The sequence below is a fragment of the Montipora foliosa genome, chromosome 1 (assembly GCF_036669935.1).
Source record: "Montipora foliosa isolate CH-2021 chromosome 1, ASM3666993v2, whole genome shotgun sequence".
NCBI lineage: Eukaryota > Metazoa > Cnidaria > Anthozoa > Scleractinia > Acroporidae > Montipora > Montipora foliosa.
The window spans coordinates 42,168,844-42,181,596 of record NC_090869.1 but is presented as its reverse complement, the minus strand read 5'-3'; the positions used below and the strand labels follow the sequence as shown (position 1 = coordinate 42,181,596).

Here is a 12,753-nt window from a genome sequence, read left to right as displayed (position 1 = left end):
CTCAAAGCAATTCACTTGACAAAACTATACTTTTTCCAACAACAACAAAATATCAGCTGTGGTGTGGAGTGTCGTCGGACGAGGGGATTTTTGCACGCGCTAGGCTTCAAACAGCTTCAATTCTTACGGGGTTCGATGTAAATCCGGATTTATCACATGCGGTGCGGCAACGAAAGCGATGGGAGCTGTGTTTTACGAAACATCTGGTTTGTCTTTTTCTACTGGGCAAACCTGCCCAGAGGGAAGGAACACGAACAGGACTCGAGGTCCTATGCGAGGTGCTCCACCCTACCCTATCCAGACCAGAAAGACCAGAGCACAAAACCGGGAACTACGTGCCCTACATGTGTGCTTATAGGTCACATCTACAGATCATTGTTTTAACGTCGCTAAAATAATCCTAACATAACCACTTTCATAATGTAACCTTAGGCCAAAATAATAGTCTTTAGGGCTTGCCTTGGGTTACTTACGGGTTAGGGTTGTTTTATCATCATTACAACAGACCTGTAAACCTGACCTGTGACCTGTAAAAAATACCCGCCGACCAAGCCCATGTTCTGAGTAAAAGCGCAATAGCAGCTAAAAAGTGAAATTGCTGGATTCATTCTTCCGGAAATGTTGTGAATAAGATAATTATTCTAAATCTTGCATGTTGACAACATGATGAAATCGTCAGTACTGAACTCCCAGCAGCCGTATGTTGGAAATACCCGTCAGACACAGGGAGCTATCGGAATCGGAAAATGCCGGTAGCGAAATCGGAAACCAAATGTCCGATATTAAATTGGAGTAGCTCCCTAATTAATTACTTGATTAATTAATAATTATGACAACCTAGGAAGCATTTGGGGATTGCTCTGCTGCTGCTGTACGATAAGCGTTACTTTCAAAATGTGTCAACAGGATTATCAAGAATTATGAATACTGCGAAGGAACACTTATTCAAAGGGATGTGATCATAAAACACGCTTTAAACGAGAAAGAGAATGTTGGGGAGATTCAGTCATTGACAGGCTATACTCTGACTCGAATCGTGAACAAAGTATGGACGAAGGAAAAAGTCAGTCTTGTTAAAAAGGGAGGCCGTTCAAAGCGCATCTTCTTCTACTTAAATCTAAGGAGGAAACAGGCTGCTGATTCCTTGTCGCAAAGTCCTGAAAAAAATCCTATTCACCATCTTGTGGACGTAATGAAAGTGCCGAGCCTTTGGAGAAAAGTCCAGGACAGGGTCAATTCGGTGGACTTCTTGTTCTGTACTAAACTAGAATTTGCAGGCAGGAGACTTATAGTCGAGATTTGTTGTGAGTCCGATGAAAACCAGGAGATTGATGTGACCTTAAAATGCGGAAAATCGAAAGTTCAGCCACTGGAAGTCGCCGCTTCATTCCTACCAGCTGACAGTGCTGAGAAGATTTACGCACTCATGACCTTTGTAGAGGTATCCACTCTTTGCAGAGGATTTAAGGTAAATGATGGTGTCGCCACTTCTCTTCCTGTCACCAAAGGCACTATTAAAGATTTGACCACAGGATTAGCAGAGGAACGTGCATTTTCTGAGAAATGTCTAATTTTTTCTCCTGCCGGTGGCATCTGCTCCAGTTGCCGTAGGATTTCCATAGTGGACCATCAAAGGAAAAAAAGAAAGCTTGCAAACCCCTTCCCGTCTGCCTTTTGCAATAACAAGTGGCTTACATCGGAAGAATTAATAGAGAAACACAAGGCCGAGAGGGCAAGACGAGTTAATGCGAAAGACAGGGAGCGATACTGGCGCCACAATTTTGAGGAGCACTTGATAGAAATGGAAGAAGCGGACCATTCTGACCTGGACGCAATGATGTCTAGCATTAGCAGTAAGGACATTCCTGATGAAATGCAGCTCATGTGGGAACAACAGCAGAAGATCTTGAACTCCAAATCATCAAATGGTTACCGGTGGCATCCAAAGTAAGTAGAAAAGTAGCTTAATCAATAATAATTTACCAGTTATCAATTAACTTTGATTATTAACTTAGGCAATCATAGTAAGTTACAATCGGAACTCTCTCTATTAAAGTCGACCACCATCGTGATCTGACTGGCTGTATTATCAAGGTGTCCACCCTACAGTGGTGTCCATTGAGGAAATTCCCGTACATACATGTTATTTACCAGCCGGGAGTTCCGTATTGGGAAAAACAGTGCAAGAGGTCTCCAGAACGAGGGCACTGTTTTACCCAATACGGACCGACCTTGGCCGGCAAATAATGTGTTTGTTTTTTTTCTCCGGGATTGCTCTGAAAGGACCTGACATGTCAGTTACGTGACAGAAATTGATGTTAACGAAAAAGGGAGTTCAAGGCTTGAAAAAAAGTTTAGTAATGAGCTTCAATAATTCAAATCAAAGCAACACACATTCACATTTACATTTTACGTTGTTTACGACACTTTTACGCTGTTACAAAAAACTTGAAAAGTTGATTACGTTGGAAATTTCACAGCGGTCCGTATTCGGGGTCCGGATTGGGAACGCGCATGATTAGCCAACCAGATTCAAGTTTTAGGATTCCGGACAGCTAAGAAGCTGGAGAAAATAAGGCCTTTATTATAGCTCTCCCAGAGTACGCGCGCTGTGATTTGCTAAATTATATTAGCAGACTATTCTACAGCCCGCTAAATTCAAAATTCCCATGAAACATTATCTAGCAAGTTTTTCATGTCGTTTCTGTTACATAAACTTGTAAGACTGTTTGAATCTTGCAAGCAACTATTTCAAACAGCCAAGAATATTTAGTTTTTCGGATTTTGACACGGCAATCTTTGTGGCAGTTGAACCTTCGGCTTGACTTCGACTAGTTCCCTTGCGCGCGTGCCGGATTACCCCTGAGGTATAATAAATATCTTAATAACCTCGTTTTCTCGGACCGTACTGTAAGATACGCGTCCTGGTTTTTCCCGTTGATTTATAGCCCGCGCGCTTCGCGCTTGAGCCATAAATCAACGGATTAACGCAGGCCATAACCTACAGTACGGACCTTGAACTCGGTTAGTAAGAGGTTTTTCAGGCTCGGTCCATAAACTTACAAAAAATAAGGAAATCGGCCAATATTTTCCCAGTATGAACTCCATGCTAGTTCATTAACATCTATATATTTAACCTCTGAAACGCAGGATTATCCGATAATGCCTTGACTTGTATTGCAAGAACCCTCACGTCCTTGACAGTTTGAGAAAGTTTGTGTACCTTCCAAGTCAAAGAACATTGAGGTATCTTTAACATTAACCTATGCCCTTTTGCAAGGGTCTACCAATAATTCTGCTTGCATTTAATAAATGAGTGTAAATTTGACATCAAGATGATTACTAGATGATACATTTTTTCACTTTCAGTTTAAATACTTAACCCTAAAGAAATACTATTTGTGCAAGATGATTTAATCAATGGCTGGGGACTCCTAAAACACTGTCAATTGACAGCAATGCAGTCTATTGGAGGTCAAGGGAACATTTGTCTAGTCTGTTCCTCTCACACCTCCTCACCAATAACCTCCGACTCATAATAGTGAAAATTTGTTCTAAACCACGCCCAAATTTGCTTTCCCCAAGGGTTGCTTTCTTAACATCAATTAAAATTAATAAGGCAATTTTTACAACATACCTTAAATGACATCTGACCTAACCATGACTTTTTTAGGCTAAATAAGTCAAAAGTAGAACAGAAGCCAGGATGGAATCATCAGCTACTACAGTGGTGCTTTGATGAAGCTACAAAGAATGGTCTCCAAGAGCAGGATTACTATGGTGGACTTGTATTTGATGAGATGAAAATACAAGTGAGTTTAAGACTGCAAGCGAGGATCAAAACCATATTATTCATTCCCAGACTATTCATGAATTTTTTTGTTACAAAAAATAATACTCAGCTGGAATACTTTCTTCACTGTACTTGCCACAAGTTTTTAGTAGTAGTTGTAGTAGTAGTAGTAGTAGTAGTAGTAGTAGTAGTAGTAGTAGTAGTAGTAGTAGGCTTTATTACTCATAAGATAAAAACTGCATATCTCATGTCACAAAACTCCAAATTTAAAACTAAGTTACATGTGCATAATAATTAGAGAGCTAACTCTTTTTAAGTAATTACAAAATACCAGTTACAAAGCAATGTCGTATTTTAAAATTAGGCTATTAAAATTGGAGTTCTTCACTCAATCCGCATTTCATTTTGGCCGGTTACTATATTTGTGTCTTAGAGAAATTTGAAATTAAGTCTTCTGAAATGGCTAGAAATGCATCTAAAACAAACGAAAAACTGCCTCATCTGGCCATGTCTGTACGAGAAAACCCTTGAAAAGACTAAATTGGATTGAAATGGCAAAACAAAATAAAGCTGTATTTCCTAAGAGGTCCGCATATTTGGCATAAAATAATGTAATGTACTTTTTTTGTAAAAGACAGACCTGGTTTACTAAAGTAAAAAAAAAAGTGATGTGATCAGCCAAAAAAGTAGGGGGACTAAAGCCTCCCCCAGCCCCACCCCCTGTGCGGTCCCTGTAGAGTGTACTCTGTGACCTTGAGTTTTTGCAGGCTTTGCAAATAATTTGTATGATTTATTGACATATATGTTTAATAATATTCATCATAGCCAGCTTTTATGGAAAAAATTGCCATTTTGACATTCTAATCACATACTATTGCTACAGGAAAATTTGGAAATGTCACATTCAGATGGGAAGCACCGACTCATTGGCTTTGTGGACCTTGGTGAAAAACACAACCACATGACAACACTAGCAGGTAGGCCTTCACACAAAGTCTTCATAACAAGCTGGTAAAAGCTTATGATATTAAAACAATGCAAAATTATTTTCCTAATGAATATATGTTTAGGTCTCCCATGACAATGGCAGGGCTTATTTCTAACTTTTTAGTATACATGTGATAGAATTCTTCCTCATTTTTCCTTCAGGAAACAAAGACTCTCAGTGCCAGTTAGCCCAACAAGTGTTACAGTTTATTTTCTTGAGCGATTGCGGCTTTCGGTTTCCAGTTGCTCAATTCCCATCACGAGATTGCACTTCGAGTGACCTTTACTTCCTGTTCTGGGAAGGCGTGCGCAAAATGGCAGAGTACGGTTTCAGGTACAAACCAAAATATAATGATTGTTTGACTGCATGAATTTGTTAGCTATATGTTCTTAGTTTTTCAAGAGCCCGCATGCATTACTGTATTAGCTGTATGTAGATAGTTTTCCAATCAATAATGATGATGATAATGATAGCAATACTTATAACAAAAAAGGGATAAACCCCAACTTGTGTGCATCTACATTCTCTATTATCCAGTGTGTATTGGTGTATTTTGGATGGAGCGGAATTAAACAGACAATTTATCAAGCTTCATTTCATTGGGAAAGACCCAGCAAGTGAGGGATTTGTCACATCCAATATAATCACGGGTGATCCAATGGTGTTTATTGTTGACTGCAAGGTAGATATACATGTATAATGACTGCTAAGTAAAATTAAGTCATATTTACTTTCCATAGTCACTGTCAAGTTAATTCTGTTTGCTCTTCTCTGATATGCCCAAAACTTAAACAGGGTTTTCTTTTTCAAGCTTCAGAAGGTTTATTACATTGTCATTGTAATTAGTTAAAGACAAGCCAATCAATCATTGCAAGTATAGTTTATCCAAACAATAATAATAATAACAATATCTGGATGTATGAATAATGATGAGGAGGAGACTACTAGAAAGTAGAACTCTAATATGGTGCAGTCCCCTTAAAAGGAAGTAAAAACAAGTAAAATTCTTCAAAATCAGAGATCATTACTGGCCACATTGGCAACTGTATGTTAAAGTGTATGACAAGAAATGCAGGTCGCACTAGAAAAGGGATAGCCTGCTGAAATAATCCTTACCAAAAAACTGATGTCCTACACCTGGAAAACTTCACTACTTATGGGAATGCACATGTACATTAGCCTCTAGGCAGTTCATCTCACTGCTGATGTTTTCCATTTTCAGCACAACTTTAAATAAATACGAAACAACTTGGAAAAAAGCAATACCCATTCCAAGCCAAGGTGTTTAGTTGTAGATGGAAAGAAGATTTTATGGAGCCATCTTGAAGAAGCATTCAATTGGGACCAGAAAACCAACACTTTGCCCATACACGAGAAGCTAACTTACCTGCACTTCCACCTAGATCCATCATCAAAGATGAGAAACAGCCTGGCAGAGGATGTGCTTAATAACAAGATGCTATATCTACTTCAGGTACCGGGTAACCTTGAGAAACTTGTGAGAGGACTAGGTCAAACCCTAATGCTGGTGCCCATAACCCACCTATAAATCAACAAGAATCCCTGACCAGGAAGGGTAATATACTATTTTTCCTGAGGTGTGCAGGGTGCCTTAAAAAAAAAAAAGGGTGTAATTTCTCCCCCAATGTAAAAAAAAAACTTTAGGTATAACAAGAAAAAATCCTCACAGTTTTCATTAGGTGATAAAATTGTCTAAATTAGAGGTAAGTGACATTTTACACCCAATATTGGAGAAAGTTAAGTGCAATTTGAAGCCCTGGGTTGAGGTGTTTATTGTCCCACCCCCTCTTTCCCACCCAAAAATGCAGAATGATTCAAAAAATTATCTTCCTAATATCCTTCAGTTACAGTAATGTAAACCCACAAAACTGCAAAGGTATTTTCAGTGAGCAAATGCATCAGCTATCCTCTCTCATTAAAATTCCTTAACCCCTTAAAATAAATAATGTTTTTACCCCAAACACCTCTCACACCTTCCCACAACTTCCACAAGTGAATATCTCTCCTCCCCTGAAAACCTAGCAAGAACTCCTGTGTCAGTCAATAAGTCAGATCTCAACATGTTACAAGTAAGTCAAACATATTTTCCCCATATGTAGGCCTACAAGAGAGAGATGTCAAAGCAAGGGAAGGATGGTACAGCATTAGACAGTACCTTAGCTCTGGTCAAGCACACATCATCTGCAATTAATTTTTTCTCTGATAAATGGTCAATCAGCAGTACACAGGACCCACGTCTTAAAGAACTAGAAGACTTTTACAGATTCTTCTTAGCTTGGCATGACAAGAAGTCCTCAGACAAGCATTTCATTAGCTCAAAGTTATGGTTTGATTTACAATCAATGTGCAAAGGGTTTGTTTCTGTGGTAAAAATAAAACTTGCTCTATTTCCTTGTAGTATGGTAAAGCCTGCAATCATTAACCAAGACTGTGCAGAGAATCATTTCTGCCAAGTTCGGGCATGCAATGGCCAAAATAATCATCCCACTTACAAACTCCAAGAGTCATGCCAGAATTCTATCATATATGGGCAAACTACAATTAGCAGAAAAAGTAATGCAGGTAACCAGTCAACTCAGGCTTACAATTGTGCTTCTTTACCGCAATCCAAGAAAAAGTGTTAACGAGCGTTTTTTTTTTTTTTGCTTTTCTGCGAATTGGTGTAGAACCATTAATATGTGATATTACTAGACCTGGGAAATGCATGTATATCTATTAAAGAGTGACCATTCTTCACAGTTGCAATTCATTTTTTTTTTTTTTATCTCAGAAATAGGGACATTTTATTTCGAGAACCTTTATGTACGTAATGGGTACATATGTATGTACTGTATGTAAGGGGTGAAGGGATGGAGCAATGGTGAGAGCACTCGCCTCCCACCAATGTGGCCTGGGTTTGATTCCCAGACTCAGCGTCATATGAGGGTTGAATTTGTTGGTTCTCTACTCTGCACCGAGAGCTTTTTCTGTGCGTAATCCGGTTTTCCCCTCGCCTGAAAAACCAAAATTTGATTTGATTTGCATTAATTTGTTAATCTCAATTTACAGTGTCCCCAATCTGTGCTGCAGCGCTAGAAGATTAAACACTTAAAGTTCCTTTTGTTTCCTTTTAACTACAATATATATGTCTGTACCTATTGGCTTCGACTAGCAGTGATGGTTATTCTAACGTGTCCATCCTCTACTGAGCAACTGCTAACTGACAGCTCCCTGTTGTTTAAAGCAAATGGCACCTTAACCTCTGTAGACTGCAAGATGGCCTCTTCTAGATCTCTGGCAAGTGTGATCTTATTGGCCTTTGAGTCATACTGGACATTGTAGGCAGTGCAAAGCATCTTGAGTTGTGGTTTAGTGTAGGCCTTCTGTAGGCCTTTGGACTTGTAGGTGGTTGTAAAGCAAGACAAAAGAGCATGGGTCCTTGACTTTCCTCGAGTGTTGTCTTCTAGTATGTCCTTTTAAAATAGAAAATATACAACTATCAATAATATGTATTGCCTGTTCCATTCAATATGCAATTCTGGAAAGGAATTTGCAGTGGTTCAAATTCCACTGTATACCTGAAACTTGACCATATCATTCTTCTGCTTTACATCATTCTGCCTCTGAAGTACCCGGGTTCTGAGAGCTGCTGACTTTTCCACATTGTGCTGAAGTCTGAAGTCACGTAGAAACTGATTACCTCCCATCTTGACATTTCGAATAACCACCTCCTCAAAGACTTCGCTTTTAAGATCCTAATAATAATAATAATAACATTATTATTATTGTTATTATTATTATTATTAGAACTTTATTTTCTGCACATGATAATGTTTAAAACTGAATAGCTCATGGGGTTGTGCACACATGAAATAAAATAAAATGAATACATATCAAATCATAATTATTGGTTTATGAGGAGAGGGGAAAACTGGAGTACCAGGAGAAAAACCTCACGGAGCAGAGAAGAGAACTAACAAACTCAACGCACATATGACGCCGGATCTGGGAATCGAACCCAGGCCACATTGGTGGGAGACGAGTGCTCTCAACACTGCGCCATCCCTGCTCCATGTGCTCCCCAAATGTAAAAGTCAGTAAAAATTAGAACATTTTGTAAATATACATTCAGAGTAATAAAGTGAAGTTTGCTTTGCACAAGAAATGCCTTCATTATGGGCAGACCACCTAAGAAAGGTTTTGACTATTTTGATTCTCAATTACACATATTCTTGTTACCTTTAACTCAGGACTGTGGTCATCAAAGCAGTTAAACCATTTGTCTCTAAGGTCTTTGTTATCCTTTATCTGCTCCATTGCTTCATCAATCATAGCTGTGCCAGACCTCTTTAGGCGATGTAGATTGATGGTCTAAGATCTGACTTGCTCAAGCTGCATGAAAAACTCAAAAGCTTTGTCAGTGATATTGAAGAGGCCTCTTTCTCTGTGCTGACGAAATTCAGTAAGTTCCAGTGTCTTTGGATATTGAGAGGAATTGCATAAGACATCTGGTTGTGCTACAAGCTCATTCTGTACCAGACTGGCTTTTTCAAGTTGCTGTTTCACCTTTTTAAGGATGCCTTCTTGCTTTGATGTCATGTTCTCTTTTACATATGTCCTTCCCCTTTCAATAACCTTTTTCAGGACCCATCCACCAACGTATCTAATCTTTCCCTGCCCTTCTGCTGGCATGTCCCACACGCTACAGTCCACATTCTCTTCATCACTCTCTTGCCGAACTCTTTCAGAGAGTATGTCCAAAAACCTTGTGTAAATTATGAAAACCAACTCACTGGCTAACAGGGTCTGAGCTTTGGTTATCTGTGGGGCTTCATTCCTGAAAATATATTTCACATATCCCTTGTATTCTTTGCTCTGAAGGAAATTATGGATGTTTCCAGTTGTTGCTGTGAATTGTTGCCTGGAGATGCATCCTGCAATAGTATTATCCAAGTTCACAGCAGTGTGGCTGTCAAGCATGTCAAACAGGTTGTACCAGATAACATTTACGAATGCCCTCAGAATTTCCTTGTGGTTGTTGTCTAACCCCACAAGTTTCTCTATAGTTCTGTTCTTTTCAGTAGCTAGTGTTGTTGTTGACTGGCTTTTCATACTTGATAAGACCTGAAATAGGCTGGTATCAGAAAGGAAGTCAGCTGGAGGTTGTGATAGCTCCCCTTCATGGACCCGCAAGGTTTCATTGACCAGGGCGAGATTGATTGGTGGAATTTCTTTGTCATTTTCAAAGAAAGAGGAGAGGGTACCCTGTATTTCCTGGTCATTATCATCTGTATCCTCTTCTCTACATATGCTTATTTCAACTGCATTATTTTTGTCGTTGGCATAAAATAAAGCTAAGTCAGCTACCTCTTGGAACCTGCAACAACTTAAGTCCTCTCTTGTGACCTCACTGACTGATGAACCTTCATTCCTGGTGACGATGTTAGGAACAGGAGTCAGGTATTTCCTCTTGAAGTTTACTAATTGCAGATTTTTGGATGATCTTACTCGTGACAATGCTACATAATGCAGCCCAGACACAAACTCGTGTGAGCTGTGAACAACTGCAGCATCAAACGTTTGGCCTTGTGACTTGTGGTATCTTAAAGCATATGCTGTAGCCAGTGGCAGTTGAGTAATTGAGCCAGTGATGGAGCCTTGGCTGTCCCTTTTTACCCATGTCTCCTTTCCGATGCGAACCAGTCCAACCTCAGAAAAGTTTACACATGCATGAAGACCATCCATCCTCACAAACACCCCTTGAGAACCATTTCTAAGTTGGTCAGACTTATTCCATAAAAGCATCACTTTACATCCGTTTTTTAGGTAAACCACATTCTCAGCTGGACACGCTATTCCACGGATCTCACCTTTCTTTTCTGCCTTGATTTCAATAAGATCTCCTGGCATGTTTCTCAGCACAGTAATGTTGTGCATCAGGACTGGGAGCTTCGTGAAAAAGATATGGATACCCTCTCTGATACAGCCGCATCAAGGTTGCGTTCAAGGCTCTTCACAAAATTTAAACTGTTATCTGAACAACGCCAATACCGAAGTTCTCTTAGCAGGGACAAGAATTTCCGATCAGCCTCACTCTGTCGCTGAATTATGGTGAGCTCAAAACGATGCGGGAATGCAACCTCGTATATCTTTGCAGAGAGGGCGTATAAACCATCATCGAATAGACTCGGCACTGGTTTAAGTTGGAAAAAATCCCCTCCAAGAATGAACTGTTTTCCGCCAAATGGTCGCATTTTCGCGTGTTGCGGTGACAAATAATGCTCTAAAGCATTGGAAATCTCCAAGATTCTAGCGCTGGACATACTGACCTCGTCCCAAATAACAATGTTAGCCTTTTTGATTCTTTGAACTACCAGAGAGTCCATTCCAGCGCGCTCCACGACTAGCTTCCATGGAAGGTACGCTGTCTGCATCCCATAGTGTGAATGTACGGTCGCCGCAACTCCCCGCTCGTAAACTGTGCAAGATAACCCGCTGGAGCAAACAACAGCGACTTCTTTTCCAATTCTTTTCAGATGATGAAGTATTTGTTCAATTAAGTAAGATTTCCCTGTTCCACCTTGCCCAGTGATTACTAGGTTGTGTCCTTCTATGACTTTGGCAAGGATTGCTTTTTGCTCATGTGTTAACCTTTAAAAAATACCACGTAAAATAAGCAAACTGCACAGATTTTTCGTTTATTCACATCTAAGGTACTTACCCCATACGTGCATCCACATTAACACCTCCGTAGATATTAATGATAGCGATAGCGAAAAATACAAATAGCGCGGTTTTCACGGAATTAGTGAGTATTCAAGCCGTCACGCAACGATTCGAGGTTGAACTTTCCCTTGGGGACGAGTCTGGGATTTGTTTTGCTCTGCCCAACTATGGGTACACTTGCGTAGGTTTGCGCTCACCGTATGGAGGCTCAGTGAACCGTTGACCAGCCGTGTCCAAATTGGTTGTTAGCGAGCCTCGAAGGAGTTTGAAAATTTGAATATTTTTCGCAGTTTCTCAGCAATGGATACTCGCTGCACCTTGAAACTTGGTCAAGGGGAAGTAAATTTATCCTTGTAGCCATCACTGGAGTTTGAGCGTGACTGATGCCGGAGAAGTGTGAATTTTTTCGGCGAGATCTGAGGTAAGTTAGAAATGAGTTGCCAGCCTTTCCTTTATTTAGGGAAGAGTGACGACTCGGGAATTTGAGAAGTCGCTTAAATCGCATTCAATCAGGAAAAAAACCACACAAAAAGCAAAAAATTCACCACGACAACAAAGTACGGCTTTTTTATTGAGAACTTTTGCGGGTAAATATCTTTTTCAGTCTGTTATCGAGATTCCCATACAAATCCTTATAATTGTTTACCTTCCGACTCTGGGCCGCCTGTGGTGGGAGTAGAAATACTGCTAGTCGCTTCATGCTACAGAAACTGGAGATAAGCGCCGGCCTGATGGGCCTTCCAGCCTAGTGGCAGACTTTACCTTTTTTGTCTGGAAAATGAATGAAAAAGTGGAACTTCTCAAAAGGTAGTCCCGTTTTCCCGGTTGGAACGTTGCCACTGGTTTCTTACATTCCAGTTGCAATATCCTGGTAATCTTTACCACTGTTCGTGTTGCTTGCTCACAACTCCCTCCATGGAGCATACTGACCAACAACTGCATCTATATCAATATTAAGTGCTGGCAGATTTTTTTTCAATTGCTTCAGGTGAGCGTCAACATGTATGACATCTGAGGAAGGTGCCAAATCAGAGCATACTGATCCCAACACTTTACAAAATGTATAGGGTAATTCGAAAGCATCAAATGATCTTGACGAAGACTTTGCATTAACATTTTGCAAGATATCAAATCTGTTCAAACATTTTGTTACTAGAACAGACTACTTCCGCTTGCAGCATGTTTTCCACATGATCACAAACTAAAAGAAACCCACTTCTGCTTTCAAATCTCGCTTCATGTATGC

General features: G+C 40.0%; 3 protein-coding genes across 3 annotated transcripts in view; 1 reads left to right on the top strand and 2 right to left on the bottom strand.

The window, feature by feature from the left end:
* The first annotated feature begins 933 nt into the window (after positions 1–933).
* Positions 934–7,035, top strand: LOC137977818 (uncharacterized). The gene is made up of 8 exons (XM_068825162.1): positions 934–1,947; positions 3,151–3,246; positions 3,674–3,812; positions 4,677–4,770; positions 4,943–5,114; positions 5,319–5,463; positions 6,004–6,255; positions 6,902–7,035. Exons 3-7 carry the CDS (start codon positions 3,801–3,803, stop codon positions 6,016–6,018), a joined length of 438 nt encoding a protein of 145 aa, XP_068681263.1. The 5' UTR covers positions 934–1,947; positions 3,151–3,246; positions 3,674–3,800; the 3' UTR covers positions 6,019–6,255; positions 6,902–7,035.
* Positions 7,036–8,415: 1,380 nt separating this feature from the next.
* LOC137977810 (uncharacterized) lies at positions 8,416–10,720 on the bottom strand. The gene is made up of 2 exons (XM_068825154.1): positions 9,021–10,720; positions 8,416–8,536 (listed from the first exon to the last, which is right to left on the bottom strand). Exon 1 carries the CDS (start codon positions 10,716–10,718, stop codon positions 9,153–9,155), a length of 1,566 nt encoding a protein of 521 aa, XP_068681255.1. The 5' UTR covers positions 10,719–10,720; the 3' UTR covers positions 8,416–8,536; positions 9,021–9,152.
* Positions 10,718–12,753, bottom strand: part of LOC137968955 (uncharacterized) — a 2,124-nt gene continuing 88 nt past the window's right edge. The window contains exons 1-2 of the mRNA XM_068815442.1: positions 12,651–12,753; positions 10,718–11,432 (exon numbers count right to left, since the gene is read on the bottom strand). The exon at positions 12,651–12,753 is cut by the window's right edge and continues 88 nt beyond it. Coding sequence (XP_068671543.1) covers positions 10,718–11,432; positions 12,651–12,753 — 818 coding nt within the window. The remainder of the gene's footprint in view (positions 11,433–12,650) is intronic.